The 13,729-nt window shown below is 47.2% G+C and overlaps 1 protein-coding gene across 2 annotated transcripts in view; it reads left to right on the forward strand.

The window, feature by feature from the left end:
* LOC140713724 (thymosin beta-10) overlaps positions 1–12,449 on the forward strand; it is a 452,521-nt gene extending 440,072 nt beyond the window's left edge. Inside the window, exons 2-4 of one of the 2 annotated variants that reach the window (XM_073024164.1) lie at positions 11,417–11,482; positions 12,000–12,110; positions 12,210–12,449. In XM_073024164.1, the coding sequence (XP_072880265.1) occupies positions 12,011–12,110; positions 12,210–12,244 (135 nt within the window). In that variant the 5' untranslated portion in view covers positions 11,417–11,482; positions 12,000–12,010 and the 3' untranslated portion in view covers positions 12,245–12,449. The remainder of the gene's footprint in view (positions 1–11,416; positions 11,483–11,999; positions 12,111–12,209) is intronic. The other variant, XM_073024174.1, reaches the window with a different exon arrangement.
* The last annotated feature ends 1,280 nt before the right edge of the window (positions 12,450–13,729 follow it).

Consider the following 13,729-nt stretch of genomic DNA (forward strand, 5'->3'; position numbering starts at 1 on the left):
CTCACTCACACTCTCACTCTCTCTCTCACACTCTCTCTCTCACACACTCACTCTCTCTCACGCTCTCTCTCTCACACTCTCACTCTCTCTCTCACACACTCCCACTCTCTCTCTCTCACACCCACACTCTCACTCTCTCTCTCACTCTCACACACTCTCTCACTCTCTCTCTCACATTCTCTCACACACTCTCACTTTCTCTCTCACTCTCATCACACACACACACTCTCACACACTCTCACTTTCTCTCTCACTTTCTCTCTCACTCTCTCTCTCACGCTCTCTCTCACGCTCTCTCTCTCACTCTCTCTCTCACATTCTCTCTCACGCTCTCTCTCTCTCACGCTCTCTCTCACACACACTCTCTCTCTCTCACATGCTCTCTCTCTCTCTCTCACACACTCTCTCACCTCACACTCTCTCTCTCTCTCATGCTCTCTCTCACACTCACTCTCTCTCACACACACTCTCTCACTCTCTCTCTCACGCTTTCTCACTCTCTCTCTCACACTCTCTCACTCACACTCTCACTCTCTCTCTCACACACACTCTCACTCTCTCACACTCTCTCTCACACTCTCCACTCTCTCTCACTCTCACACACACACCCTCTCACTCTCTCTCTACACTCTCACTCTCTCTCTCACTCACACTCTCTACTCTCTCTCACACTCTCTCTCACTCACACCTCACTCTCTCTCTCACTCTCTCACACTCTCTCTCTCACTCACAACTCTCACTCTCTCTCTCACACTCTCTCACACACTCACTCACACTCTCACTCTCACACTCTCTCTCTCACACGCTCACTCTCTCACGCTCTCTCTCTCACTCTCTCTCACACTCTCACTCTCTCTTCACGCTCTCTCTCACTCTCTCTCTCAGGCTCTCTCTCACACATGCTCTCTCTCACACCTCTCTCTCTCACACACTCCCACTCTCTCTCTCTCACACCCACACTCTCACTCTTTCTCTCACTCTCTCTCACACACTCTCTCACTCTCTCTCTCACATTCTCTCACACACTCTCACTTTCTCTCTCACACTCTCTCTCACACACACACTCTCTCTCACTCTCTCTCTCACACACTCCCACTCTCTCTCTCTCACACCCACACTCACTCTCTCTTCTCACTCTCTCTCACACACTCTCTCACTCTCATTCTCTCACACACTCTCACTTTCTCTCTCACGCTCTCACTCACACTCTCTCACTCACTCTTTCTCTCACACTTTCTCTCACTCTCTCCTCTCTCTCTCTCCTCTCTCTCTCTCTCTCCTCTCTCACACTCTCACTCTCTCTCTCTTACTCTCTCACACACTCTCTCACTCACACTCTCTCTCTCACACTTTCTCTCACTCTCTCCTCTCTCTCTCACTCTCTCCTCTCTCACACTCTCTCACTCTCACTCTCACACACACACTCTCACTCTCTCTCTCATTCACTCTCACTCTCTCTCACTCACACTCTCTCTCTCTCACACTCTCTCACACTCTCTCTCTCACTCACACTCTCTCTCTCACACTCTCTCTCACTCACACTCTCACTCTCTCTCTCACTCACACTCTCTCTCTCACACGCTCACTCTCTCTCACGCTCTCTCTCTCACACTCTCACTCTCTCTCTCACACACTCCCACTCTCTCTCTCTCACACCCACACTCTCACTCTCTCTCTCACTCTCTCTCACACACTCTCTCACTCTCTCTCTCACATTCTCTCACACACTCTCACTTTCTCTCTCACTCTCTCACACACACACACTCTCTCACACACTCTCACTTTCTCTCTCACTCTCTCTCTCACGCTCTCTCTCACGCTCTCTCTCACACACTCTCTCTCACTCTCTCTCTCACATTCTCTCTCACGCTCTCTCTCTCTCACGCTCTCTCTCACACACACTCTCTCTCTCTCACATGCTCTCTCTCTCTCTCTCACACACTCTCTCACTCACACTCTCACTCTCTCTCTCTCTCATGCTCTCTCTCACACTCTCACTTTCTCTCTCACTCTCTCTCACAACACACTCTCTCTCTCTCACTCTCTCGTCTCACACACACTCTCTCTCTCTCTCTCACATTTCTCTCACACACTCTCACTTTCTCTCTCACTCTCTCTCTCACACTCTCTCACGCTCTCTCTCACACACACTCTCTCTCACTCTCTCTCTCTCACATTCTCTCTCACGCTCTCTCTCACGATCTCTCTCACACACACTCTCTCTCCTCTCACACACACTCTCTCACTCTCTCTCTCTCACATTCTCTCTCATGCTCTCTCTCTCACGCTCTCTCTCACACACACCTCTCTCACTCTCCTCACACACTCACTCTCTCTCTCTACATTCTCTCACACACACTCACTTTCTCTCTCACTCTCTCTCACGCTCTCTCTCACACACACTCTCTCTCCTCACACACTCTCTCTCACACTCTCACTCTCTCTCTCACTCTCTCTTTCACACTCTCTCTCTCTCACTCTCTCACTCTCTCTCTCACACACTCTCACTTTCTTTCTCACGCTCTCTCTCACACACTCTCTCACACACTCTCTCACTCTCTCTCTCACGCTCTCTCTCTCTCACTCTCTCTCACACTCTCTCACTCACACTCTCTCTCTCTCACACACACTCTCACTCTCTCTCACACTCTCTCACTCTCTCTCTCACTCTCACACACACACTCTCACTCTCACACACACACACTCTCACTCTCATCTCACATTCTCTCTCATGCTCTCTCTCACGCTCTCTCTCACACACACACACACTCTCTCTCACACACTCTCTCTCTCACTCTCTCTCTCACACTCTCTCTCACTCTCTCTCTCTCACTCTCTCTTTCACACTCTCTCTCTCTCACTCTCTCTCCTCAAACACTCTCACTTTCTCTCTCACTCTCTCTCTCACACTCTCTCTCACGCTCTCTCACACACTCTCTCTCTCACACATTCTCTCTCACTCTCTCTCTCTCTCTCACCTCTCACTTCTCTCTCATGCTCTCTCTCACGCTCTCTCTCACACACACACTCTCTCTCACACACACTCTCTCTCTCACTCTCTCTCACACTCTCTCACTCTCTCTCTCTCACTCTCTCTTTCACACTCTCTCTCTCACACTCTCTCACTCTCTCTCTCACACTCTCTCTCACTCTCTCTTTCACACACTCTCTCTCACTCTCTCACTCTCTCTCTCACACACTCTCACTTTCTCTCTCACGCTCTCTCTCACACACTCTCTCTCTCACACACACTCTCTCACTCTCTCTCTCACGCTCTCTCTCTCTCACTCTCATCTCACACTCTCTCACTCACACTCTCACTCTCTCTCTCACACACACTCTCACTCTCTCACACTCTCTCTCACACTCTCTCTCTCACTCTCACACACACACTCTCACTCTCTCTCTTACACTCTCACTCTCACTCTCTCTCACATTCTCTCTCATGCTCTCTCTCACGCTCTCTCTCACACACACACTCTCTCTCTCCACTCTCTCTCACACTCTCTCTCACTCTCTCTCTCACTCTTTCACACTCTCTCTCTCTCTCACTCTCTCTCACACACTCTCACTTTCTCTCTCACTCTCTCTCAGACTCTCTCTCACGCTCTCTCTCACACACACTCTCTCTCACACACTCTCTCACTCTCTCTCTCACTCTCTCTCTCACATTCTCTCTCATGCTCTCTATCACGCTCTCTCTCACACACTCTCTCTCTCTCACTCTCTCTCTCACACTCTCACTCTCTCTTTCACACTCTCTCTCACTCTCTCTCTCACACTCTCTCACACACTCTCTCACTCTCTCACACACCTCTTACTTTCTCTCTCACGCTCTCTCTCACACACACTCTCTCTCACACACTCTCTCACATTCTCTCACAAACTCTCACTTTCTCTCTCACTCTCTCTCTCGCTCTCTCTCACACACACTCTCTCACACACTCACTCTCTCTCACATTCTCTCACACACTCTCACTTTCTCTCTCACTCTCTCTCACGCTCTCTCTCACACACACACTCTCTCTCTCTCACTCTCTCTCTCACACTCTCTCTCACTCTCTCTTTCACACTCTCTCTCACTCTCTCTCTCACTCTCTCTCTCTCACAACACTCTCACTTTCTCTCTCACGCTCTCTCTCACACACTCTCATCGCTCACACACACTCTCTCACTCTCCTCTCATCCACGCTCTCTCTCTCTCTCTCTCTCTCTCACTCTCACACACACACTCTCACACTCTCTCTTACACTCTCACTCTCACTCTCTCTCACATTCTCTCTCATGCTCTCTCTCACGCTCTCTCTCTCTCTCACTCTCTCTCTCACACTCTCTCTCACTCTCTCTCTCTCACTCTCTCTCTCACACACTCTCACTATTCTCTCTCACTCTCTCTCACACACTCTCACTCTCTCTTTCACACTCTCTCTCACACACACTCTCTCTCACACTCTCTCACACACTCTCTCACTCTCTCTCTCACACACTCTCACTTTCTCTCTCACGATCTCTCTCACACACACTCTCTCTCACACACTCTCTCACATTCTCTCACACACTCTCACTTTTCTCTCTCACTCTCTCTCTCACGCTCTCTCTCACACACTCACTCTCTCTCTCACATTCTCTCACACACTCTCACTCTCTCCTCACGCTCTCTCTCACACACACTCTCTCTCTCACACACTCTCTCTCTCTCACACTCTCTCTCACTCTCTCTTTCACACTCTCTCTCACTCTCTCTCTCACTCTCTCTCACACACCTCTCACTTTCTCTCTCATGCTCTCTCTCACACACTCTCTCTCTCACACACACTCTCTCTCTCTCTCACGCTTTCTCTCTCACTCTCCTCTCACACTCTCTCACTCACACTCTCACTCTCTCTCTCACACACACTCTCACTCTCTCACACTCTCTTTCACACTCTCACTCTCTCTCACACACACACTCTCACTCTCTCTCTTACACTCTCACTCTCTCTCTCACTCACACTCTCACTCTCTCTCACACTCTCTCACTCACACTCACTCTCCTCTCTCACTCTCTCACACTCTCTCTCTCACTCACACTCTCACTCTCTCTCTCACACTCTCTCACACACTCACTCACACTCTCACTCTCTCTCACACTCTCTCTCTCACACCGCTCACTCTCTCACGCTCTCTTCTCATCACTCTCTCTCACACTCACTCTCTCTCACGCTCTCTCTCACTCAGGCTCTCTCTCACACATGCTCTCTCTCACACACTCTCTCTCACTCTCTCACACACTCCCACTCTCTCTCTCTCTCACACCCCACACTCTCACTCTTTCTCTCACTCTCTCTCACACACTCTCTCACTCTCTCTCTCACATTCTCTCACACACTCTCACTTTCTCTCTCACACTCTCTCTCACACACACTCTCTCTCACTCTCTCTCTCACACACTCCCACTCTCTCTCTCTCACACACCCACACTCACTCTCTCTCTCACTCTCTCTCACACACTCTCTCACTCTCATTCTCTCACACACTCTCACTTTCTCTCTCACACTCTCACTCACACTCTCTCACTCACTCTTTCTCTCACACTCTCTCTCACCTACTTTCTCTCACTCTCTCCTCTCTCTCTCACTCTCTCCTCTCTCACACTCTCACTCTTTCTCTCACTCTCTCACACACTCTCTCACTCACACTCTCTCTCTCACACTTTCTCTCACTCTCTCCTCTCTCTCTCACTCTCTCCTCTCTCACACTCTCTCACTCTCACTCTCTCTCTCATTCACTCTCACTCTCTCTCACTCACACTCTCTCTCTCACTCTCTCACACTCTCTCTCTCACTCACACTCTCTCTCTCACACTCTCTCTCACTCACACTCTCACTCTCTCTCTCACACTCTCTCTCTCTCACACGCTCACTCTCTCTCACGCTCTCTCTCTCACACTCTCACTCTCTCTCTCACACACTCCCACTCTCTCTCTCTCACACCCACACTCTCACTCTCTCTCTCACTCTCTCTCACACACTCTCTCACTCTCTCTCTCACATTCTCTCACACTCACTTTCTCTCTCACTCTCTCACACACACACACTCACTTTCTCTCTCACTTTCTCTCTCACTCTCTCTCTCGCGCTCTCTCTCACGCTCTCTCTCTCACTCTCTCTCTCACATTCTCTCTCACGCTCTCTCTCTCTCACGCTCTCTCTCACACAACACTCTCTCTCTCTCACATGCTCTCTCTCTCTCTCTCACACACTCTCTCACTCACTCTCACTCTCTCTTCATGCTCTCTCTCACACTCACTCTCTCTCGTCACATTCTCTCACACACTCTCACTTTCTCTCTCACTCTCTCTCACACACACTCTCTCTCTCACACACACTCTCTCTCTCTCTCTCACGCTCCTCTCACACACACTCTCTCACACACTCTCACTTTCTCTCTCAACTCTCTCTCTCACTCTCTCACGCTCTCCTCTCACACACACTCTCTCTCACTCTCTCTCTCTCACATTCTCTCTCACGCTCTCTCTCACGATCTCTCTCACACACACTCTCTTCTCTCTCACACACACTCTCTCACTCTCACATTCTCTCTCACGCTCTCTCTCACACACACACTCTCTCACACACTCTCTCACTCACTACACTCTCACTTTCTCTCTCACTCTCTCTCTCACATTCTCTCACACACTCTCACTTTCTCTCTCACTCTCCTCTCACGCTCTCTCTCACACACACTCTCTCACACACTCACTCTCTCTCTCACATTCTCTCACACACTCTCACTTTCTCTCTCTCTCTCTCACACACTCTCTCACTCTCTCTCACATTCTCTCACACTCTCTCACTTTCTCTCTCACGCTCTCTCTTTCACACACTCTCTCACTCACTCTCTCTCTCACACTCTCTCTCTCACACTTTCTCTCACTCTCTCCTCTCTCACACACTCTCACTCTCTCTCTCACTTTCTCACACACTCTCTCACTCACACTCTCTCTCTCACACTTTCTCTCACTCTCTCCTCTCTCACACTCTCTCCACTCTCTCACTCTTACTCTCTCTCTCTCACCACACTCTCACTCTCTCTCACACTCTCTCCTCTCACTCACACTCTCTCTCTCACACTCTCTCACTCTCACTCTCTTTCACACTCTCTCACTCACACTCACTCTCTCTCTCACACTCTCTCTCACTCTCTCACACGCTCACTCTCTCTCACACTCTCTCTCTCTCTCACACTCTCACGCTCTCTCTCACTTTCTCTCTCACGCTCTCTCTCACACATGCTCTCTCTCACTCTCACACTCTCTCTCTCACTCACTCCCACTCTCTCTCTCTCTCTCTCTCTCACACCCACACTCTCACTCTCTCTCTCACTCTCTCTCTCACATTCTCTCACACACTCTCACTTTCTCTCACACTCTCTCTCTCTCACTCTCTCATACTGAGGGTGAAAGGCTCCTTCTGGTTTGACACTGGAACGTGAGATCTTTAATTACCAACAAAGTTAACTTACGACTACACGTGCATTAGAATGTGATGCATCCACAATGTAGTTACAATGATATTGCAAAATAAACAGAAGTATCGACATTAAATACAGTATACAAACAACATATACATATTTACACATCCTCATCACTAAAGAAGTGAAATATTCATCTGTGTATGGCAAGAAACACAGAACATAGGACATAGAAGAGTACGGCACAGGAACAGGCCATTCGGCCCACAATGTTGTGCCTGACCAGTGAAAAAGCAGATCAAAATCACCCAAACACTGATCCCTCCTACCTACACAATGTCCACATCCCTCCATCTTCCTCACAGAGAGCGCAGAGGAGATTTACAAGGATGTTGCCTGGATTGGGGAGCATGCCTAATGAGAATAGGTTGAGTGAACTCGGCCTTTTCTCCTTGGAGCGACGGAGGATGAGAGGTGACCTGATAGAGGTGTACAAGATAATGAGAGGCATTGATCATGTGGATAGTCAGAGGCTTTTTCCCCAGGGCTGAAATGGCTAACAGGAGGGGGCATAGTTTTAAGGTGCTTGGAAGTAGGTACCGAAGGGACGTCGGTGTAAGTTTTTCACGTGGAGAGTGGTGGGTGCGTGGAATGCACTGCCGGTGGCAGCGGGTGGAAGCAGATACAATAGGGTCTTAGAAATTAGAGGGCTATGTGATAGGTGAATTCTAGGCAGTTTCTAGAGTAGGTTACATGGTCAACACAACACATTGTGGGCTAGAGGACCTGTAATGTGCTGTAGATTTCTATGTTCTGTGTTCTATCCCTCTGCTCAGCAAAATTGTTAAAGATCTTACCATTCACCAGCATACTGTCTCCTTGCATTTGCCATACCTCACATTTATCTGTGTTAACTCCAACTGCCATTCTCCCTGCCCAGATTAGTAACTGATCTATATCATGCTGTATTCTTTGCCTGTCATCTACACTATCTACAACTCCACCAATCTTGGTACCTTCTGCAAACTAACTAACCCACTCATCTACACTGCTGTCAAAATAGTATATCTGTTTACAACAAATACATTCTAGCAAGGATCCGAGTGAAACATCACTAGTCGTGGACCTCCAGCACCCTTCCCACCACTACCCTCCATCTTCCATGGTCAAATTAATTCTAAATCTAAATTACCAAGCCACCATGCATCTTAATCTTAGCTATACTACCCACCACCCTGCAGCTCCAATTTAAACCCCCCTAGCTCCTTCTAAGCACTTTGAAAGATCTCATGTCCCTTCCTGCGTCTGTCATTGGGACCAACATGGAACCTGACCTCCACTCTCAGAATGTTCTGTGCTTACTCAGAGTCTTCAGCCTGGTACCACGAAGGCAGCACACCATCCTCGAGTCTCACTTGCAGCCAGAAAGATGCTTATCTGTAGTCTCTGATTCTCTGCCACCCTTCCTGACTCCACGTTTCCTGCCAAGGCTTAGAGCTGGTCATGCCGTACCTGCTACCCCCTCAAAAGCTGTCTCTCCAACAGTGTCCAGTGGTATCTTCTCTACCTCAGCACTAGATCCCTATCCTCCTTAATGCCTAGTGTCTAGGAATCTATCACCGTCTTAAATACTTTTGTTGACCTAGTCTATATAGTCTTCTGTAGTAAACTCTACAGAACCAACAGCCTCCAATAAAGAAACACCTGTTCATCCCAGCACTAAATGTCATAACTAACTCCTGGAACTTCATACCCGGTTCTGGATGAATGTTGTTCAGCATGCTTGGAGCATGGAGCTTTGATTTACTTTCTCCATTTACCTAAGAGGACATTTGACTTTGGGCCCACTTATCATTCCAGAAACTTGAGACCATAATCCAGTCTGACGTTTGAGTGAAGAACCGATGGGATGCTTTGCCGCGTGTTTTGACTGCAGAATGGGTCATGCAGTGTATATAGTGAAAGTGTGGCCTTGTGTGATTAGTGGGTATCAGTGCACGACATAATAACTACATTCAGTCTGATCATCTTTCTTTATATTTTCCCATTTTATTTTTTAATTAACTTTGTCCCTTTAAAAGTAAGTAATTTGTTACATGGTATTGGAATTTATCCATTTATCTATTTTACTATTCAATTAAAAGAGAGTTAATTATGTTCAGAGTACATTGCTCATTTCCATGTGCATGCTGTTCCTGGGTTAAGAATGCCTGACTTACGTACGGACAGACCTACTGTACGTATGAATAAACTCCCATAATATTATTGAATTCAAAAGTCTGATGCACTGTACATACATACAGAACTAGCTTCCTCTTTCTCTCCACTTTTAGTTAATTGCTCTTTCTTATCAGTCTTATGTGCTTTTGATGCCACTATTTGGAGATGCTGTTACCACAGTGAATGATTCTTGTCTATTTTCCACCCTGCAGACAAACGCTACAAAGATGTGCTGGATATAGGAAGGATATACATCCTTGGAAGGGTGAAGTTCAGCTTAAAATTATGTTACTAGGGGTTAGAAGAATTAAATGAAAAGGAAACTCAGCCAAGCTTGGTCATTTTTGACTTTGTCTGTAGGCACAGTCCTCCTACAGTGCAGTCTGGAGTCCAAACTCCCTCTCTCAGGTGATTCCTTCAGTGGTGTGTACAAGGATAAGCCCTAACTAAACATCCACAAGGCAATTAGTCCTCCGCAAGTGGCAACCCCTAAGAAGGTAAAGATCCATGATAACAGTCTCCCATTATCACCATTATGACCCTTCTCAGTAAAATCTTTAATTAACAATCGGTACTGACGTTCTTTATAATTTGATTAATCTTAACCCATATGCTTATATTTGAGTTTAACATTTTAATCCTCCCACCAGCTCTGCTTTGAAAACTGATATCCCTCAACTCTTCCCTTGAACTGCCCAACTTTAATCCTACTTCACCTCTTGCAACACCGTGGACTCGTCTCCAATTGTTTCTCTCTTGTGTTGCACAATTGTTTTATTTCTTCACCTAATATCATCCAAGGGGTCCCGATGAAGAGTCTCGGCCCGAAAGGTCGACTCTCCATAGATGCTGCCTGACCTGCTGAGTTCCTCCAGCAGTTTGTGTGTGTTGCTCTAGCTTCCCAGTATCTGCAGAATCCCTTGCGTTTGGACACTGATCCCTTTAGTATCTACGAGAACAATGCACAGAAACCATATTCAAGGAGCGCACAGCCTCCCAAGCGTTCCACCCGTCCCATGGAGCATCTCCAAACCACTTGTGGTGACACTCGGAGTGGGTGCAAACTCTCTTTGATTCCAGAGTCAGTCTGAATACGGTAGGTGGATTGAGAGTGGAACTACTTGAAATAAGTAGATAAGAATTTAGCAGAAAGACATAAACCTTTTTTCTCTGAGTAAGAATGTAATGTACAGCAGCCAATGTCATACAAAGATCAATTGAATATTCCAAACTTACCATGGATAGCTTAATAAATTATCTTCCTTTATAAACAAATCACATATTTTCCTGATCACTGAGGATTCAGCACGATTTAGTTAATCTAAAAGATAACTGAACAAAAAAAATCAGGACCAGACGGGAACAAAAGAAACCTTTCTACTATAATCACTTTCTGCCAGACTCGCTCCATCCTGCTCCTCCCACCATTCACTCTAACCACCGGGCAAATCGGTGCTGCCGCACTGTGTTTCACCAGAGCCACCGAGTAAGACCACAAACCCCGGCACCCAAGGGTGCGGCTCTTTTCATGCACCAAACTGCAAACTGACCACCCTGAAGCTTCGCCGCCAACAGCATCACCCAAACTGGGGACTCGCTTGTTCTTTGTCTCCATCAGCGTCAACCAATCAGCCTGAAACCCTCAACTTCCGATCCAATCAGAGCGCAGGAGGGGCGGGGCCATGTGGCGGGGGGCGGTGCTGGGCGGTGGTCGCTATAAAGATGCCAGGCGGCGGCCGCGGCTATTGTTCGTGGTGGCAGCGCTGGAGGAACGGAGCGGAGGGTGGACGAGCAAGCCGTGTCTGTGAAGGTAAGGCGGGGGTGCCGGCGCTTCCACTTATTAACGCTTATAGACTACAGAGCGTCAAAAGAGAGAAGGAAAAGTGAGGACGTTCATTCATAATTTTCCCGTTATCCCTTCTGGTGGGGGAGGACGATAAGGGGCGAGTGGGTGGGGTTGTCGACCGGGGAGGGGGAGAAAATGGGGACGGATGGAGGTAAGAGATTATCATGGTGAGAATGATGGGGGCTGATGGCTCGGGCTAGGTTAGAGAGGATACGGGAGAGATTGTGTAGCGGATTGAATGGGGCTGCAGTTCGTATTGTAAGTAACGCTATGGCAACTTGAAGTGCTGCACATGGTTTGGGGAGGGCTGTGTAGTAGAAAGTGTGTGTGTGTGTGTGTGGGGGGGGGGGATTAGTGTAGCGGGTGGGTGAGTGGAGGAAATTTTCCTTTATGCTTTGCCGGAGAGAAGTCAGCATGGCGCACGTTTTCCCTCCGAGTCCGTTCTTTATTGTAGAAGAATTGACTGCTTTCTCTTTGATAGATTGAACTGAAATGGCAGAGAAACCAGACTTCAGGGAGGTTGCTTCCTTTGACAAGAGCAAGTTGAGGAAAACCGACACAGAAGTGAAGAACACTCTTCCCACAAAAGAGAGTAAGGGGTCTTCAGGTTAACTGCATCTTGGTATTCCCTACGTGCTCATCCTAAATTGGGTTAAAGTTTTTCTGATGTGATCTTTTATCTGTTTTCCAGCTATTGATCAGGAGAAGAAGGCAGAAAGCAGCTAGTTTCTGGAATCATGCTTTGTCCACGGAGGAGGGAATCTTTCAGGCCTTTTCCTGACGGAAATAGATCCCTGATTCTTACTGTGAACTTGACTACTGAAGGGACAGAACATTGACCAAATGGCTGCTGGTTCTGAGACCTTTTGGACCATGCTGTGAATTCTCCAGTGTTATGAAGACAATTAATAAAAAATCAATTTGTGCATAATATTGCCTTGTCTTTACTTTAAGTCATAATCCAAGATTAAATAATTTTAAACATTTTGCAACTTGAAAGTGTGCAGGAATATAAAATATAAAAGATGAAACTTGGCTTTTGTACATGTTTGGATTAACTGACAAAAGTCACTTCATTTATATAAAAAATGATTTTTGGGTCTGTCTTGAAATGAATTGCTTGATTTGGCTGTTACTTTTGTGTGCAGTGGTTTCCCTGTCCATCCCATGCCTGGTCACAGTGAGAGTTGGGAGGAAACAATTGTTTTGACAGGATGTGTCCAAAGGCACTGGAGGAGTGAAGGGAAGCTGATCTTCTGGAGGAATGAGGAATAGGATTGACAAAAGAATTTCTGTGACTGGGGTATAGATCAAAGTTTTTGCTTAATAAAACAGCAGTTGGTAAAAATGAACGTGGGCAATGGTGCACCCATGTGTGTAGAGGTAAAGTGGGGGAGGAAGAGGTGAGGTTAAGCTCGTGAATCAGAATGGGATGGAGAATTTTTAGGTGTTGTGGACAGATGTTCTACAATGGTCACCCTATTTGTGTTCACTCCCCCGCTCCATGCAGAAGAGACCCTTTGAGCACCGAATGTTCAATATGCAGGTAGAAATATCAGTGGTTAACTTCTTCACTTGAATCGTATGAATGACTGGATAATTGAAAGTGGTGATTGTGGAGGAATGGGAAGTGCAAAGCTCAGAATGCTAAAAGGGGTGGGATGATCTCCATCTGCAGATTCTGTGCTAGCACCCCCTGCCCCCGCTCTACTTGCTTTATACTTGGGACTGAGGCTGAGTACAGCTCTGATGCTTCACTAAAGATTGCTGATGACACCAGTGTTGGCAGAATCAAAGGTGGTGATGAGTCAGCATACAAGAGGAAGACAAGTTCTTGTGCCACGACAACCACTTCTCACTCAGTATCGGCAGGACCAAGGCGCTGGTTATTGACCTTAGGAGGAGGAAACTGAAAATCAATTCTCATCAAGGGATCAGCAGCTACAAATTCCTTGGTGTTGCTATTTCGGGGATCAGTTCTGGTTTCAGCATGCAATTGCCATTACGAAAAAAGCACAGCAGTGCCTCTACTTTCTTGAAAGCTTGTGAAGATTTGGCAGGTCACAGACTTGTATAGATGTGGTGGAGACTATTGACTAACCACATCTCGGCCTGGTATGGAAACACCAATGCCCTTGAATGGAAAAGCCTATACAAAGTAGTGAATATGGCTGCTTCAGGCTCCTGAACCAGAGTGCTAACTTCACTCAC

Source organism: Hemitrygon akajei, chromosome 2 (genome assembly GCF_048418815.1).
Source record: "Hemitrygon akajei chromosome 2, sHemAka1.3, whole genome shotgun sequence".
NCBI classification, from domain to species: Eukaryota; Metazoa; Chordata; class Chondrichthyes; order Myliobatiformes; family Dasyatidae; genus Hemitrygon; species Hemitrygon akajei.